This window comes from Pristiophorus japonicus, chromosome 6 (assembly GCF_044704955.1).
Source record: "Pristiophorus japonicus isolate sPriJap1 chromosome 6, sPriJap1.hap1, whole genome shotgun sequence".
Lineage (NCBI taxonomy): Eukaryota > Metazoa > Chordata > Chondrichthyes > Pristiophoridae > Pristiophorus > Pristiophorus japonicus.
The window spans coordinates 146,216,841-146,234,832 of NC_091982.1; the positions used below are offsets into that span (position 1 = coordinate 146,216,841).

At 45.6% G+C, this 17,992-nt stretch overlaps 1 protein-coding gene across 1 annotated transcript in view; it reads right to left on the minus strand.

Annotated features, from left to right (window-relative positions):
* Positions 1 to 414: 414 nt before the first annotated feature.
* Positions 415 to 17,992, minus strand: part of LOC139265816 (E3 ubiquitin-protein ligase rnf168-like) — a 39,123-nt gene continuing 21,545 nt past the window's right edge. Inside the window, exons 4-6 of the mRNA XM_070883270.1 lie at positions 11,085 to 11,221; positions 3,423 to 3,495; positions 415 to 1,784 (exon numbers count right to left, since the gene is read on the minus strand). Coding sequence (XP_070739371.1) covers positions 645 to 1,784; positions 3,423 to 3,495; positions 11,085 to 11,221 — 1,350 coding nt within the window. The 3' untranslated portion in view covers positions 415 to 644. The remainder of the gene's footprint in view (positions 1,785 to 3,422; positions 3,496 to 11,084; positions 11,222 to 17,992) is intronic.

A 17,992-nucleotide genomic window follows, 5' to 3' on the forward strand; every position in this document is an offset into this window, starting at 1 on the left:
TTGGTGTTAATGTTTCATCTGAAAGATGGCACCTCAGAATGCAGCACTCCCTTAAGTACTGAAGTGAAATACCAGTCTCAATTGAGTGTTCAAGTTTCTGGAGTGGTATTTGAATCCACAACCTTCTAACTCAGATGAGAGTTCGACAATTCATCCACCCCCAATTTTGAAATTGCTTTTTCAGAACAAAAAAAACATCTGTTTGGGTATTAAATCAATTATCTTTCTTGCTCCTTCCCCGCCGCTGATGTTTTGTTCAGATCCACTACCTTCCGGTGCGACAGAATCTACACTGGAAATGTTAATCTGTTCTCTACACTAAAGCAGTTGTGGAATTCCAGCATTTCTGTCTTTATTTAAGATTTCCAGAATGTAATTTTCTTTCCTTATTATTAACTTCTTTGAATCATCCCCCACAAAAATCTCTTTTTATTAGTGTTAAACAAGTGCAAATAAAGAGTGATATACAGATTTAGACATTTCATTTTTTAAACAATGAAGTATAAAGACAGAAGCTTGTGAAGAACTCTATACCCGACATAAGTTTGAAAGCCACATTAAACAAATCAATGATTTCTGGCAATCCAAATCATGGTTGAATGTTGGCATGTGCCTGTTACTTCGTGCCATGTTTCTGGAACATTTCAACTATAGTCTGCTGTTTTTTTACTGTTTCTCAGCTCATTGACCAATGCTGCAGAGTGGGCATCCATGCAATTAACTGGTCTCTGACACAGGGGCCTTTGACTTTTACGCTGGCTTGCTGGATGCTGCCAGATTCTATCTTTCCGCTGGCTTTTTGTCGGTGAAGAATCGGTGAGCGTTGTTTGCCCGTTGCAGAGTCGTGAGGTGCTGGACTTTGATTTCTGCAACTTTCTGGAAGTTTGACGGCCCCTTGGTCTTGCCAATGGGTTTTGTTTTTTAGCAAGCACCCTTTTCTCACATTTTGTTGGAGTTGATCTGTTGGTGCGAAGCAGATATTCATCAGGTGATCCTCTTTGTCTGTTAACAGCCCGTGTCTCTTGGTCAAGTTGCTTCTGTAGCTGTAACGCCAACAGTCGGTCCTGCTCTTCCATCCTGTGCTTTTCAGATTGGTTTTTCTCCCAATCGCTGAGTTGCTCTTCATGGGAGATTCCATTGGAAAGTGGAGTGCTTTCAGTGAGCTCATTGTGGACATTAGGAGAAACTTTTCTCTTTTTAACAGCAAAGCAAGTTTCTTCATCTCCAGAGGAATTCCATGTTTTTCTTTTCACAGCTGTTTTCAATGGAATGGGAGCTTGGTTCACAATCTGGTGTTTGGTGCCTTGATCTTGGGTTGGCTTTGGTTTTAATGCAATGCCTTCATCACAGTGCACTGTTGCACTGTCTACACCATCTAAATCACAATGGCTTGCACTCGTGTACGCATAATCATCAAGTTTATGATTTAAAATTGGCACAATTGCAGAATTTAAGAGATCATCTTCACCATTGCTATTAATGAAATTTACCTCCAATTCGGCAAGTGCTACTTCTTCCTTGCACCTCTCTCTGCCCTTCCATACACCGCCGCAAACTCTCACCATCTCATTGTCATGGTCCTCTGAGCTCTGCTCATCGGTACACTTGTCTATTTGCTGATGACCTGTGATGGCTGCAGTGGGAGTTCCTTTAAAACACTGGGCTAATGCTGACTGAGTTGAACTGGAGACTGGCTCCTGCTCCTCGTCATCTTCACAATCAAAAGAACAAATACTTACAATTGAGCAACTGCTTGAAATTATGTCGTCTGCATCAGCATTCTCCTGAATAAAAACAGATTAGAACGTCAAAAGTTTGCAGACTATTCAAATGTCTTCAGGAGTTAATACAGTACAATATTTGACCAACGTTTTAATGCAATTGAAAGCAAGAGGTCTTGCACTACTCAAATTCATTTTCTCATTGGTTTTATATCTGATCTGAAGTTTACCATGAACCCCCAAAAAAGTAATGCTTTAGAAAGAAACGATAAGTGATATTATGCTACTGCTGGGATATGGAGTTGATGGTGCTCAAAGTACTGCCACACAACCTATTGTGCCCATTTAGGAAAAACAGCCCTCGTATGTCACTCTCTTTTTACTGTTCAATCTGGAGGCAGTGTGTAATATGGAGACCCAGCTGTAATCAGAGGACATATTTGGGGGGCTGACTCTCCACTTTGACTTTCTGGGAACTGATGGCCTTAACCTGAAGGCAACTTTATAGACCACATTGTTGAACAGAGGAGTGCCATTGGCTGCACTCGTGCCTGCTTTTCTCCGTTACTGGCTTCAACTCAGGTGTGAAACTTTCCCCGCTGTGATAGCAACCCAGCCATCCTCCAGTAGGCAGTTGAGTGTCCATGCACAAGGCAAGATGTGCCATCTCAGAAGTTACACCTAGTATAACGGAGATTCTACTGACATTTATAGAAATGTTTCCACATCAGCTCCATTTACTTCCAGGACACTTTCCCAATAAAGGGGATCTGTTATAACTTCGGTGGCTATCCATTGGGAAATCAGGTATCCTTTACAATGGGAAGTGGTCATGTTTTTTGATTTTTGACCCCTTTCCCATAGAAAGAATCCAGATACGAGGTGTTGTAAAACATGCTTCAAGTTAAACACTCCTTTAAAAAAAGGTGCTTGTTTTTCCAGGAGAGCCCCATGCTGTAATAATAATCCAAAAATCAGACTAAAGGTCCTTAAATATACTAATTTGTAGTTTCTCCCCCAGACACCATACAATTCAGTGGCATATCTCAGAGGGATAAACACCTTTTACCCATAGTGTTGAGGATTTTGATCTCAACCTAATTATAAATAAAACAGAACACAGGCACCAGGGAGAGCAATCCAGTTTTTGGAAAGAGCTCCACAGGAAGTAAAATGCCCCAGAGAGAGCGAGAGTGGTTTTCTCAAGGTGCAGAGAGATTATTCTGTTTAAGTAAGCCAACCCACCAAAGTGGGGGTAGTATCACATGTTCTATTTTGTGTCACAATGGCAATATAACTTGCACTGCTTGAACAAAACTATTCTGATCATATCCATTGTTCTGTATATTTGAATTTACTGTGGAATAAAGGAACTTACAAACTGAACCAAAAATCTCCCGATTCTGCCTTCATCGAGATTGAAGGAGTATTCATGCAAAAATGTCAGATCAGGTCCATCACAATGGAATTTCATTGTTACACTCCTGGGTGCTGTTACTGTACAAGTAGACACAGGGCTGTTCAAGCCAATTCACAACAATAGCTGACTCCACTGAACCCTAGGAGGTAACTGCAGCAGACCTCAATTTGTAACAGTAGGAAACGATTGCAATTCTGGGGCCCACATTTCACATGGGAGTTTGCCCTCTCCTTAGCTTTTGCATACGATGTAAAATGCTCATCGATCTCAAAAACACTTACTGTAACAGAGGCATTGTTTCTCGGTCTACTGGTTTCAGCTACTCTATTCTTTTGTGAAGTGGGAGATAAGTATCTAAAAAGAAAAGTTAAAATGAAATAACATTTCTAGTAACAAGCTTGTATTCCAAGAGTACTACTTTTAGCACAAATGCCAGCAATATAAACCTGTAGCAGAATCAAAGACAGTGTGAACACCCACATAACTTCTCTGCCCAAGGAAGCAGTTGAGGCTAGCTCATTGAATGTATTCAAAATCACAGATAGATAGATTTTTAACCAATAAGGGAATTAAGGGTTACAGGGAGCGGGCGGTTAAGTGGAGCTGAGTCCACAGCCAGATCAGCCATGATATTGTTGGGTGGCGGAGCAGGCTCGAGGGGCTAGATGGCCTACTCCTGTTCCTAATTCTTACAGATAATCTGTATTAATAATATTGATTAAGGGCCAGGGCACTGGGGATAACTCCCCTGCTCTTCTTCAAATAGTGCCATGGGATCTTTTACGCCAAGCTGAAAGAGCAGACGGAGCCTCGGATTGACGTCTCATCTGAAAGATGGCACCTCAAATAGTGCAGCACACCATCAGTGTCAGCCTAGATTTTTAAGCGAATAAAATCTATATGGGGTTGGAATCTCACTCTGGATCAAACAGGACACAAATGTTGTGAACAGTCAATTGCAATCCAAGACAGTGGTAGAGGTGGGAAATGGAATCGGTGGCAAGGGTGTGGTGTTTGTGTAAGGGACCGAAAATTATGGCATTTGTCTTGCCCAATGTTTAACTGGAAATGGTGTCTTATTCAGTACTGGATATTGGACAAGCAGTCTGACAACACAAAGGCAGTGGAGCAATCGAGAGGCGCGGTGGAGTGGTCGAGAGGGAGAGAGCTGGATGTTGTCAGTGGTACCCGATGCCATGTTTTTGGATGATGTCACATGAGGGTGGGGTGGGGGGGGAAGCCTGTGGATGAGGAATAAGAGAGGGCCAATAGTAGATTCTTGGGGGTCTCTAGAGGCAACAGTGCATGGGGCAGGAAAATATGCCATTGTTGGAGATGCACTGGCAACAATTGGATAGGCAAGAGTAGAACCAAACAAGAACAATCCCACTCCGCCAGCCACATTAACAAAGAAATAAGCATTAGTTTTCCCAAGCTTAGAGATTACACTAAGAAAATGGATTGCTCAACTGGACTGGTCACATAAAGGACATGGTTACTCGAGGTCAGAGGCTGGGTATTGTGTGATGAGTGGCTCAACTCCCACTCCCCAAACCCTTTCCACCATCTACAAGTCACAAGTTAGGAGTGTGATGGAATACTCTCCACTGGCCTGGATGGGTGCAGCTCCAACACCATCAAAGAGAAAGTAGTCCACTTTATCGGTATTTCATCCACTCGCTTAAACATCTACCACCGACATAACACCGCTGCAGTGTGACTATCTACAGGTTGCACTGCAGCAACTTGCCACGGCTTCTTTGGCAGTACCTCCCAAACCCTTCCAAAACTCAGAAGGGCAAGGGCAGTATGTCTGTGGTAACACCATCACCACAAGTTCCCTTCCAAGACACACACCATCCTGACGTAGACATATTATCGAACATCGTCACTAGATCAAAATCTTTGAACTCCATACCCAACAGCATTGTGGGAGCACTTTCACCATACACATTGCAGTGGTTCAAGGCCAACCACCACCTGCTCAACATTGGGATACACAATAAATACCAGCCTTGCCATTGACGCCCCCATTCCAATGATTGTTAAAAATCAAATGCCATCCTATGGGACTTACCTTGTCCCCCTCTCCACAGCCCCCGACAGTCAATGACATCATCTTCCTCCAATGCCTCTCCTCTGTTGTTCAGCTCAGTGGGACTACCCTTGTATGGTTCCACTCTTATTTATCGACCTATAGTCAGAGTATTTCCAGCAATGGCTTCTTTTCCCACCCCACAAACTGTTAACTCAGGAGTCCCTCAAGGATCCACCTTTAGCCTTCTCCTCCTCCTCATCTCCATACATCCCTTTGACAACATGATTCGAAGACATGTGTCCAGATTACACATGTACAAATCTTCTGGAATTTTTTGAGGATGTAACTAGTAGAGTGGACAAGGGAAAACCAGTGGATGTGGTGTATTTGGACTTTCAAAAGGCCTTTGACAAGGTCCCACATAAGAGATTGGTGTGCAAAATCAAAACACATGGTATTGGGGGTAATGTACTGGCGTGGATAGAGAATTGGTTGGCAGACATGAAGCAGAGAGTCGGGATAAACGGGTCTTTTTCAGAATGGGAGGCAATGACTAGTGGAGTGCCGCAGGGCTCAGTGCTGGGACCCCAGCTCTTTACAATATACATTAATGATTTAGATGAAGGAGTTGAGTGTAATATCTCCAAGTTTGCAGATGACACTAAACTGGGTGACGGTGTGAGCTGTGAGGAGGATGCTAAGACACTGCAGGGTGACTTGGACAGGTTAGGTGAGTGGGCAAATGCATGGCAGATGCAGTATAATGTGAATAAATGTGAGGTTATCCACTTTGGTGGCAAAAACACGAAGGCAGAATATTATCTGAATGGTGGCAGATTAGGAAAAGGGAAGGCGCAACAAGACCTGGGTGTCATGGTTCATCAGTCACTGAAAGGTGGTATGCAGGTACAGCAGGCGGTGAAGAAGGCAAATGGTATGTTGGCCTTCACAGCTAGGGGATTTGAGTATAGGAGCAGGGAGGTATTACTGTAGTTGTACAGGGCCTTGGAATATTGTGTTCCGTTTTTGTCTCCTAATCTGAGGAAGGATGTTCTTGCTATTGAGGGAGTGCAGCGAAGGTTCACCAGACTGATTCCAGGGATGGCTGGACTGACATATGAAGAAAGACTGGATCAACTGGGCCTTTATACACTGGAGTTTAGAAGGACGAGAGGGGATCCCATAGAAACGTCAAGATTCGGACGGGACGGGACAGGTTAGATGCAAGAAGAATGTTCCCGATGTTGGGGGAAGTCCAGAACCAGGGGACACAGTCTTAGGATAAGGGGTAGGCCATTTAGGACTAAGATGAGAAGAAACTTCGTCACTCAGAGTTGTTAACCTGTGGAATTCCCTGTCCCAGAGCGTCGTTGATGCCAGTTCATTGGCTATATTCAAGAGGGAGTTAGATATGGCCCTTACGGCTAAAGGGATCAAGGGGTATGGAGAGAAAGCGGGAAAGGGGTACTGAGGTGAATGATCAGCCATGATCATATTGAATGGTGGTGCAGGCTCGAAGCGTCGAATGGCCTACTCCGGCACCTATTTTCTATGTTTCTATGTTACACCAACAACATCCAGCTCTACATCCCCATCATCTCTATCTATCTATCCCTCCACCATCATTATCACCCTTGTCTAACATCCAGTCCTAGATAAAGCACAAGTTCCTCCAGTTAAACATAGTCAAGACCAACACCATCGGCCATCGCCACAAACCCCATACCCTCACCAATTACATTCCCCTCCCTGGCTTATCTTTGGTTGAAGATAACCGTTCATAACCGTGGCGTTGATCCCAAGCTTGCAAACCCATATTCTATCCATCACAAAGACTGTTTCCTTCCACCTCCATAACAACATTACCCGCCTCAGTACAGCTACCGCTGAAATCCATATTCATGTCTTTGTCACCTCTAGATTGGACTATTCCAATGCTCTCCTGGCTAGCCTTTTATCCTCCATAAGCTTCAGTTTATCTAAAACTCTGCTGCTTGTATCCGACCTCCTGTTTACACGCCCTTTTGTCCCCCTGCTTCACCCCCCTCCCCCCACCCCACAACACAACGTCTCCAATTTAAAATTCTTATCCTCATGTTTGAATAGCTTCATAGCCTTATACCTCCTTGTCGCTCGAACCATCTCCAGCCCTACAGATCTGCATTCCTCCAACTTTGACTCCTTTCGATACACTATTGGCGGCTGTGCATTCAGCCCTCAATACCCTCCCTAAACCTCTCTGTCTCTCTTTCCTCCTTTAAGACCCTCCAGAATAGCCATCACTATGACCAAGACTTTATCACCCCTCGCAAGATCGTCTTCTCTGACTTGGCAAAGATTTTTGTCTAATTGCGCTTCTATCAAGCACCTTGTTACTACTTTCGACATTGAAGGCAATATATAAATGCAAGCCGTTGTTGATTCTAATTCCAATTTATAGCTAGAAATTAACAGAATTCTGTACCAGATAATGCCATCTTCTTTGGATAAACCACTAAGCCCAAACAAGTAGTGTACTTCTATGTTGATCTTCAATTACCCATCTTATTCCTAAATTTAGTCCCGTAGTATGTGTCGGCTTTCCACATTCGGTGTGGCCACCTTACAATAAAATTCTAAAGGGGCAAAGTGTGTTCGAAAGACAAGCCTGAAGGCTCTGTGCCTCAATGTGAGGAGTATTCGGAATACGGTGGACGAATCAACTGCGCAGATAGCAGTTAACGGGTATGATGTAATTGGCATCACGGAGACATGGCTCCAGCGTGACTAAGGCTGGGAACTCAACATCCAGGGGTATTCAATATTTAGGAAGGATAGACAGAAAGGAAAAGGAGGCGGGGTGGCATTGCTAGTTAGAGGAAATTAATGCAATAGTAAGGAAGGACATTAAGCTTGGATGATGTGGAATTGGTATGGGTGGAGCTATGGAATACCAAAGGGCAGAAACCGCTAGTGGGAGTAGTGTACAGACCACCAAACAGTAGTAGTGAGGTTGGGGACAGCATCAAACAAGAAATTAGGGATGTATGCAATAAAGGTGCAGCAGTTATCATGGGTGACTTTAATCTACATATTGATTGGGCTAACCAAACTGGTAGCAATGCAGTGGAAGAGGATTTCCTGGAGTGTATTAGGGATGGTTTTCTAGACCAATATGTCGAGGAACCAACTAAGGAGCTGGCCATCCTAGACTGGGTGATGTGTAATGAGAAAGGACTAATTAGCAACCTTGTTGTGCGAGGCCCTTTGGGGAAAAGTGACCATAATATGGTAGAATTCCTTATTAAGATGGAGGGTGACAAAGTTAATTCGGAAACTAGGGTCCTGAACTTAAGGAAAGGTAACTTCGATGGTTTGAGGCATGAACTGGCTAGAATAGACTAGCAAATGATACTGAAAGGGTTCACGGTGGACAGGCAATGGCAAACATTTAAAGATCAGATGGATGAACTAAAGCAATTGTACATTCCTGTCTGGAGCAAAAATAAAAATGGGGAAGGTGGCTCTACCGTGGCTAACAAGGGAAATTAAGGATAGTGTTAAATCCAAGGAAGAGGCATATAAATTGGCCAGAAAAAGCAGCAAACCTGAGGACTGGGAGAAATTTAGAATTCAGCAGAGGAGGATAAAGGGTTTAATTAAGAGGGGGAAAATAGAGTACGAGAAGAAGCTTGCCAAGAACATAAAAACTGACTGCAAAAGCTTCTATAGATATGTGAAGAGAAAAAGATTAGTGAAGACAAACATGGGTCCCTTGCAGTTGGATTCAGGTGAATTTATAATGGGGAACAAAGAAATGGCAGACCAATTGAACAAATACTTTGGTTCTGTCTTCACGAAGGAAGACACAAATAACCTTCCGGAAGTACTAGGCCACCGAGGGTCTAGTGAGGAGGAGGAACTGAAGGATATCCTTATCAGGCAGGAAATTGTGTTGGGGAAATTGATGGGATTGAAGGCCGATAAATCCCCGGGGCCTGATAGTCTGCATCCCAGAGTACTTAAGTGGCCCTAGAAATAGCGGATGCATTGGTAATCATTTTCCAACAGTCTATCAACTCTGGGTCAGTTCCTATGGACTGGAGGGTAGCTAATATAATAGCACTTTTTAAAAAGGGAGGGAGAGAGAAAGCGGGTAATTATAGACCGGTTAGCCTGACACCAGTAGTGGGGAAAATGTTGGAATCAATCAATTATTAAGGATGAAATAGCAGCGCATTTGGAAAGCAGTGACAGGATCAGTCCAAGTCAGCATGGATTCATGAAGAGGAAATCATGCTTGACAAATCTTCTGGAATTTTTTGAGGATGTAACTAGTAGAGTGGACAAGGGAGAACCAGTGGATGTGGTGTATTTGGACTTTCAAAAGGCTTTTGACAAGGTCCCACACAAGAGATTGGTGTGCAAAATCAAAGCACATGGTAATGGGGGTAATGTACTGACGTGGATAGAGAACTGGTTGGCAGACAGGAAGCAGAGAGTCGGGATAAATGGGTCCTTTTCAGAATGGCAGGCAGTGACTAGTGGAGTACCGCAGGGTTCAGTGCTGGGATCCCAGCTCTTTACAATATACATTAATGATTTAGATGAAGGAGTTGAGTGTAATATCTCCAAATGACACTAAACTGGGTGGCGGTGTGAGCTGTGAGGGGGGACGCTAAGAGGCTGCAGGGTGACTTGGACAGGTTAGGTGAGTGGGAAAATGCATGGCAGATGCAGTATAATGTGGATAAATGTGAGGTTATCCACTTTTGGGGCAAAAACACAAAGACAGATTATCTGAATGTTGGCAGATTAGGAAAAGGGGAGGTGCAACAAGACCTGGGTGTCATGGCTCAGTCTGTCATTGAAAGTTGGCATACAGGTACAGCAGGCAGTGAAGAAGGCAAATGGTATGTTGGCCTTTATAGCTAGGGGATTTGAGTATAGGAGCAGGGAGATCTTACTGCAGTTGTACAGGGCCTTGGTGAGGCCTCACCTGGAATATTGTGTTCAGTTTTACATAACATAAGAACATTTGGTCTCCTAATCTGAGGAAGGACGTTCTTGCTATTGAGGGAGTGCAGTGAGGGTTCACCAGACTGATTCCCGGGATGGCTGGACTGACATATGAGGAAAGACTGGATCAACTGGGCCTTTATACATTGGAGTTTAGAAGGATGAGAGGGGATCTCATAGAAACATTAAGATTCTGATGGGACGGGACAGGTTAGATGTGGGTAGAATGTTCCCAATGTTGGGGAAGTCCAGAACCAGGGAACACAGTCTTAGGATAAGGGGTAGGCCATTTCGGACTGAGATGAGGAGAAACTTCTTCACTCAGAGTTGTTAACTTGTGGAATTCCCTGCCGCAGAGTGTTGTTGATGCCAGTTCATTGGATATAGAGGGAGTTAGATATGGCCCTTACGGCTAAGGGGATCAAGGGGTATGGAGAAAAAGCAGGAAAGGGGTACTGAGGGAATGATCAGCCATGATCTTATTGAATGGTGGTGCAGGCTCGAATGGCTGAATGGCCTACTCCTGCACCTATTTTCTATGTTTCTATGTCTTTCCTGATCACACCGTGCTCAGAAACCAGCCAAGTCAGACTAAGTCTACGCTGGAGAAGGATAAGCATCAGACACTTTGCACTGCATCTCAACGTTCCACACCACACAGCAGGTTTGAACATCACTATAAACACAAGGAAACAATCTAACCTAAAAAACCTAATTGGAGCAAAAGAAAAATATGGGAAACACCTTTATGGAATGGGCAGCCACATTTTAAGAGACGGTACCGATAGCGATTTTCCTCATTCACAACTCACGCTTACTTTTGCTTCATGCAGGAATAAATAAAAAAATGATCCCTTAGATGACCCACATGTAGCTGGGTTAGGTATCCCTTTGTACTTCTACTTACCTTTGTATATCTCCCACATGGCTGGGGTTGCGGGAAGTCAATTTGACTCTCTTGGTGACTAATGAAGAATTGGATTTTGAGGAAATCAGTCTTGTACGACAGCCCACGCTTTCTGGAAGCGTCGTCGATATTGGATTCTGCAGAGAAACAAAACAGGCATCTATAAAGGAAGCCCAATATTACGAAAATGTTTACGGCTGCACACTGCATTTCATTATGTAACAATAGTTGGGAATAATTGCTTTCCTACTTATTTACATAGCTCACTATATGTGTGTCCACATTGACTCATTGCAGATTTAGATTTTGAAGAGCAGAGCTGGCCACATTGTATGAAGATCCAACTTGACTGTCATGAAAACGTATCTGGGTCCATGGCACTTGGGCTCATACAATGTGGACAGTTCTGGAGTTTGCAAATGCAATTCACTCAATGCGTTAGCCTGAATACCACCACTTGAGACAGTTAGATACTGGGACAAAAGAACAGCATCTCAAGATCAAACTTGGGAGATTTAGCTGAAAATGTCTCAGTATTATTGTAGCAAGCACTGTGAATGACTGCTGACAATCAATCCTAGGATCCATGCAGTGTTGAAGTTGTATCTTCGTTGCTAGAAGCAAGATCATTTAGATGTAATGAAACAAAAGCCAAAAAAGTGTCTGGAATCAAGCAACAAAAACACAAGCCTACAGCAGCCAAAGTTGGGATCTACCGGAACAAGAATTCTCTATTTAATTTATCAACCTAATTAAAAATGGAGATAAGCAGACTTACAAATCTTAGCAAAGAGGATGCCAGGGTTGGACAAAGAGGTGCAAGCTTAATTAATACAGCACAGTCTGCTGCCGACTGCATGGTACACATGGGCTTCTTCCACCTAACACAAGTCAGGGTGGCAGGAAGGTTTCAGACTGAGGTTTTGTTGGGCCGGCTCCAAAAACTATGGTAAGTTAAGGGCCAAATGACTAGCGATTTCATTGTCCAAGACAGCTTAGTTAGTAGAAGTCAAGTGGGAATTATAAAGAGGTACCAGTAGCCGAACTCACCAGCCATTGGGGTTAGGCAGAGAGAAAGCTCGTTTGAATTTAAAAAGGCGCTTTTACCAGGGTACATGATTTTGGCGCAATGTGGCCTCAACGAAGAATACCTCCAGCCTGGGGCAGTGTCTTTAGCAAAGGGCCTTTAGTCTAGCTTGCGGATACAGGAAGTAAACCAGTTCAGACACTATATTGAGAAAGCACGTTGTGCCTTCACTATGTATCATGGGACACTGAGAAATATATATCTCACTGTTACCTATTTATCTATCTTATGTAACTAACTAAAACCACTCATTGGTCCAAAACTTGCACGATTATATGGAAAGAATGTATATCCAGTGCACTTTCAAGGAGAATCACAATGATACATTCCAGTAGCAAGGATTATAGAAACTTACACTACAGAAGAGGGCCGTTCAGCTCATTGTGCCTGTGCAGACACTGAGATCTATCCAATTTAGTCCCACACCCCAGCTTTTTCCCTATAACCCTGAAAATTAGTCATTTTCAAGTCATGTTAGTTAGCTATGGCTCAGTTGGTAGTGCTATCATCGGAGTCAGAAGGTTGAGTTCAATTCCAGCTCCAGAGACTTGGAGGAAAAAAAAATCTAGGTTGATACTCTGTTGGAGGTGCCATTAAACTGAGGTCCCATCAGTTCTCAGGTACACTTAAAAGATCCCATGCCACTATTTCAAATAGCAGCTGAGTTATCTCTGGGGTCTTGGCCAATATTTATCCTTCAAATCAACACGAAAAAAAAAAAGAGATTCTGATTGAAGCTCTTGGCTGCCAAGTTTACTACATTATATGGGGGTACAATAGCACAGCGGTTATGTTACTGGACGAATAATCCAGAGGCGTAGCCTAATTATCCAGACACAATTTCAAATACCACCGCGGCAGCTGATTAAATAAATCTGGAGTAAAACGTACGCGCGCGCGTACATATATACATATCAGCCCGGCACGCATCGTGGGATGGGGTGGGGCGCATCAGGTTCCACGTTGCAGCTGACGGCAGGAGCTACTCCGCATGCGCGAAACCTCCAGTGCGCATGCGTTGAGCTGCCGGCACTGTTTTTCGCGCAGGGCCCTAGCTCCGCCCCCTAATCGGCAGAACACGTCGTGCCAAGCCATGGGAGAGGCCAGAGCGGCCAGAATCTGGAGACATCTTTTCGACGCCGTTTTCAGCCCACAAAGTCAGCGCATCTCTGGTGATTGCGCCAAAAAAAACAAAGGTGGGCCAATTTTGAGCCCATAGAAACTACCGGATTGTTGTAAAAACCCATCTAGGTCAGTAATATCCTTTAGGGAAGGAAATCTACCATCCTTATGCATGACTCCAGACCCACAGCAATGTTGTTGACCCATAAATGCTCTCTGAAATGACCCAGTAAGCCAGTTGTACAAAACCACTACGGAAAACAATAATGATAAAATCGGACTGACCACCCAGCATCGACATCGGTGCCAGCTTCGGACACAAAGGCACAGCCAGCCTAGTCAAGCCTGCAAATTCCTCCTCACTCACATCTGGGGACATGTGCCAAAATTGGGAGAGCTGTCCCACAGACAGAGTATGACTAGTCAAGCCTGACATACAGAATCATATCTTTCAGCCAACATCCCAGACCCCTACATCACCATCCCGGAGGTATGCAGTCAGGAGGGACTGGCCCTGGGAGTTCTTAACATGAATTCCGAACCCCACGAAGTCTCATGGCTTTAGGTCAAGCATGGGAGAGGAAACCTGCTGATTACTACCTACAGCCCTCCCTCGGCTGATGAATCAGTACTCCTCCTGTGTGTTGCACATTTGGCGCTGCTCCCTGCAGCGCGCCAGTTGCAGGAAAAATGCAGGGAGCAGCGCCAGCCCTTATACATTGTCTTTTGCGATCTTACAAAGGCCTTTGGCACTGTCAACCGTGAGGGTCTATGGAGCGTCCTCCTCAGTTTCAGATACCCCCAAAAGTGTGTCAACATCATTCGCCTGCTTCACGACGACATGCAGGCCGTGATCCTTACCAACGGATCCATTACAGACCCAATCCATGTCCGGACCGGGGTCAAACAGGGCTGCGGTATCGCTCCAACCCTCTTCTCAATCTTCCTCGCCGCCATGCTCCACCTATCAACAAGCTCCCCGCTGGAGTGGAACTAAAGTGGGAAGCTGTTTAACCTACACCGCCTCCAGGCCAGGTCCAAGATCACCCCAACCTCTGTCGTTGAGCTGCAGTATGCGGACGACGCTTGCGCCTGTGCACATTCAGAGGCTGAACTCCAAGATATAGTCAATGTATTCATTGAGGCATATGAAAGCATGGACCTTACGCTTAACATCCGTAAGACAACGGTCCTCCACTAGCCTGTCACCGCCACACAGTACAGCCCTCCAATCATCAAGATCCACGGCGTGGCCCTGGACAACGCGGACCATTTCCCATATCTCGGGAGCCTCTTAACAAAGGCAGACATTGATGCGGAGATTCAGCATCGCCTCCAGTGCGCCAGCACAGTCTGCGGCCGTCTGAGGAAGTGTGTTTGAAGACCAGGCCCTAAAATCTACCACCAAACTCATGGTCTACAGGGCTGTAGTGATACTCACCCTCCTGTATGGATCGGAGGCATGGACGATGTATAGAAGGCACCTCAAGTCACTGGAGATATATCACTAACAACGTCTCCGCAAGATCCTGCAAATCCCCGGGAGGATAGGCGCACCAACATCAGTGTCCTCGACCAGGCTAACATCCCCACTATTGAAGCACTGACCACACTCGATCAGCTTCGCTGGGCAGGCCACATAGTACGCATGCCAGATACGAGACTCCCTAAGCAAATGCTTTATGCGGAGCTCCTTCATCGTAAACGAGCCAAAGGAGGACAGCGGAAACATTATAAGGACACCCTCAAAGCCTCCCTGGTAAAGTGCGGCATCACCACTGACACCTGAGAGACCCTGACCGCAGACCGCCCGAGGTGGAGAAAGTCCATCCGGGAGGGCGTTGAGCTCTCGAGTCTCAACGCAAAGAGCACGAAGAGGCCAAGCGCAGGCAGCAGGAGCGCGCGGCAAACCAGCCCCACCAACCCCTTCCCTCGACGAATGTCTGTCCCATCTGTAACAGGATCTGTGGCTCTCGTATCGGACTGTTCAGCCATCAAAGGACTCACTTTGGGAGTGGAAGCAAGTCCTCCTCGATTCCAAGGGACTGCCTATGATGATGATGTTGAACATCACTTGGAAGAAGCACAGAGTAGCAAGGGGAACTGCAATTTCATCACCAATAGTGGCTCAGTAGCACCAGTACTAGCCGAGCTCTGAAGGACATAGCTGCCAGACTGGGCACGTGGCAGGAGAACCGAAAGGAAAAACTTACTTGACCTCGTCCTCAGCAATCTACCCGTCACAGATGCATCTGTACATGACAGTATTGGTGGCAGTGACCACCGCGCAGTCCTTGTGGAGACGAAGTCCCGTCTTCATACTGAGAACACCCTCCATTGTGTTGTGTGGCACTACCACTATGCTAAGTGGGATAGATTCAGCAGCTCAAAACTGGGCATCTATGAGGCACTGTGAGCCATCAGAAGCAGAATTATATTCCACCACAATCTGTAACCTCATGGCGCGGCTTATCCCTCACTCGACCATTACCAGCAATTCAGGGGACCAACCCTGATACAATGAGGTGTGTAGAAGAGCATGCCAGGCATACCCAAGTGAGGTGTCAACCTGGGATGCTGCAACACAGGAAGGACTACACGCATTCTAAACAGTGGAAGTAGCATGTTATAGACAGAGCTAAGCGATTCCACAACCAACGAATCAGATCAAAGCTCCGCAGTTCTGCCGCATCCAGTCGCGAATGGTGACGGACAATTAAACAACGGGAAGAGGAGACTCCATGCATATCCCCATCCTCAACGATGGCAAAGCCCAGCACGCGAGTGCAAAAGACAAGGCTGAAACGTTCACAACCGTCAGCCAATTTGATTAACTCCACGTGATATCAAGAAGCGGCTGAGCACACTTGATACAGCAAAAGCTATGGGTCTTGACAACATCCCGGCTGTCGTGAAGACTTGTGCTCCAGAACTAGCTGCGCCTCTCGTAGCTGTACTGGAACAGCTTGGCAACACTGGCATCTACCAGACAATGTGGAAAACTGTCCAGGTATGCCCTGTCCACAAAAAGCAGGACAAATCCAAACCAGCCAATTACCGCCCCATCAGCCTACTCTCAATTATCAGCAAAGTGATGAAAGGTGTCATTGACAGTGCTATCAAGCAGCACTTACTCATCGATGCCCAGTTTAGATTCTGCCAGGACCACTCGGCCCCAGAACTCATTACAGCCTTGGTCCAAACAGGGACAAAAGAGCTGAATTCTGGAGAGACTGACTGCACTTGATATCAAGGCAGCATTTGACTGTGGCAACAAGGTGCCCTAGTAAAATTGAAGTCAATGGGAATCAGGGGGAAGAACTCCACTGCCTGGAGTCATACCTAGCACAAAGGAAGATGACTGTGGTTGTCAGCGGCTAATCATCACAGCCCCAGGACATCGCTGCAGGAGTTCCTCAGGGCAGTGTCCTAGGCCCAACCATCTTCAGCTGCTTCATCAATGACCTGACTTTATGATGGAGGGAAGAAGTAGGGATGTTCGCTGATGAATGCAGTGTTCAGTGTCATTCACAACTTCTCAGATAATGAAGCAGTACATGTCCACATGCAACACGACCTGGACAACATTCAGGCTTGGGCTGATAAGTGGCAAGTTACATTTGCATCAGGCAATGACTATCTCCAACGAGAGAGTGTCTAACCACCGGGCTTTGACATTCAATGGAGTTATCATCACCGAATCTCCCATCAACATCCTGGGGGGGTTACGATTGATCTGGACTAGTCACACAAATACTGTGGTGACAAGAGCAGGTTAGAGGCCGAGTATTCTGCGGCGAGTGTCTCAACCCCTATCTCCCTAAAGTCTTTCCACCATCTACAAGGCACAAGTCAGGAATGTGATGGAATACACTCCATTTGTCTAGATGAGTGCAGCTCCAACACAAGAAGCTCGACACCATCCATGACAAAGCAGCCAGCTTAATTGGTGCCCCATCCACCACCTTAAACATTCACTCCCCCCACCACCAATGCACTGTGGTGTCTAACACCGCATTCAGTGTGCCAGTGCAGCCTTCGGTCACCTGAGGAAGTGTGTGTTTGAAGACCAGGACCTCAAACCCGGCACCAAGAGCAGTAGTGATACTTGCCCTCCTATATGCTTCAGAGTCATAGAATATGTACAGCGGGCACCTCAAAGCACTGGAGAAGTACCATCAACACTGCCTCCGCAAGATCCTGCAAATCCATTGGCAGGATAGGCACACTGACGTCAGTGTTCTCACTTAGGCCAACATCCCCAGCATCGAAGCATTGACCACGTGCGATCAATTCCGATGGACTCCCAAAACAAGCGCTCTACTCAGAGGTCTGACACAGCAAGCGAATTCTAGGTGGGCAGGGGAAACGCTTCAAGGACACCCTCAAAAGCCTCTTTGAAAAGGTGCAACAACCCCACCAATACCTGGCCCAAGACCGCTCAAACTGGAAGAGCAGCATCCGGGAAGGCGCCGAACACAGAGTCTCTTCATCGAGAGCAAGCGGAAGCCAAGCGCAAACAATGGAAGGAGCACACGGCAACCCAAACACCCCAACCACCCGTCCCCCCATCTGTGACAGAGACTGTAGGTCTTGGACATCAGTTATCTGAAATTCATTAATGTGGAAGCAAGTATTTCTTGACTCTGAGGGACTACCCAAGAAGAACTGTGGTGTAGTGTGTACCATCTACATGATG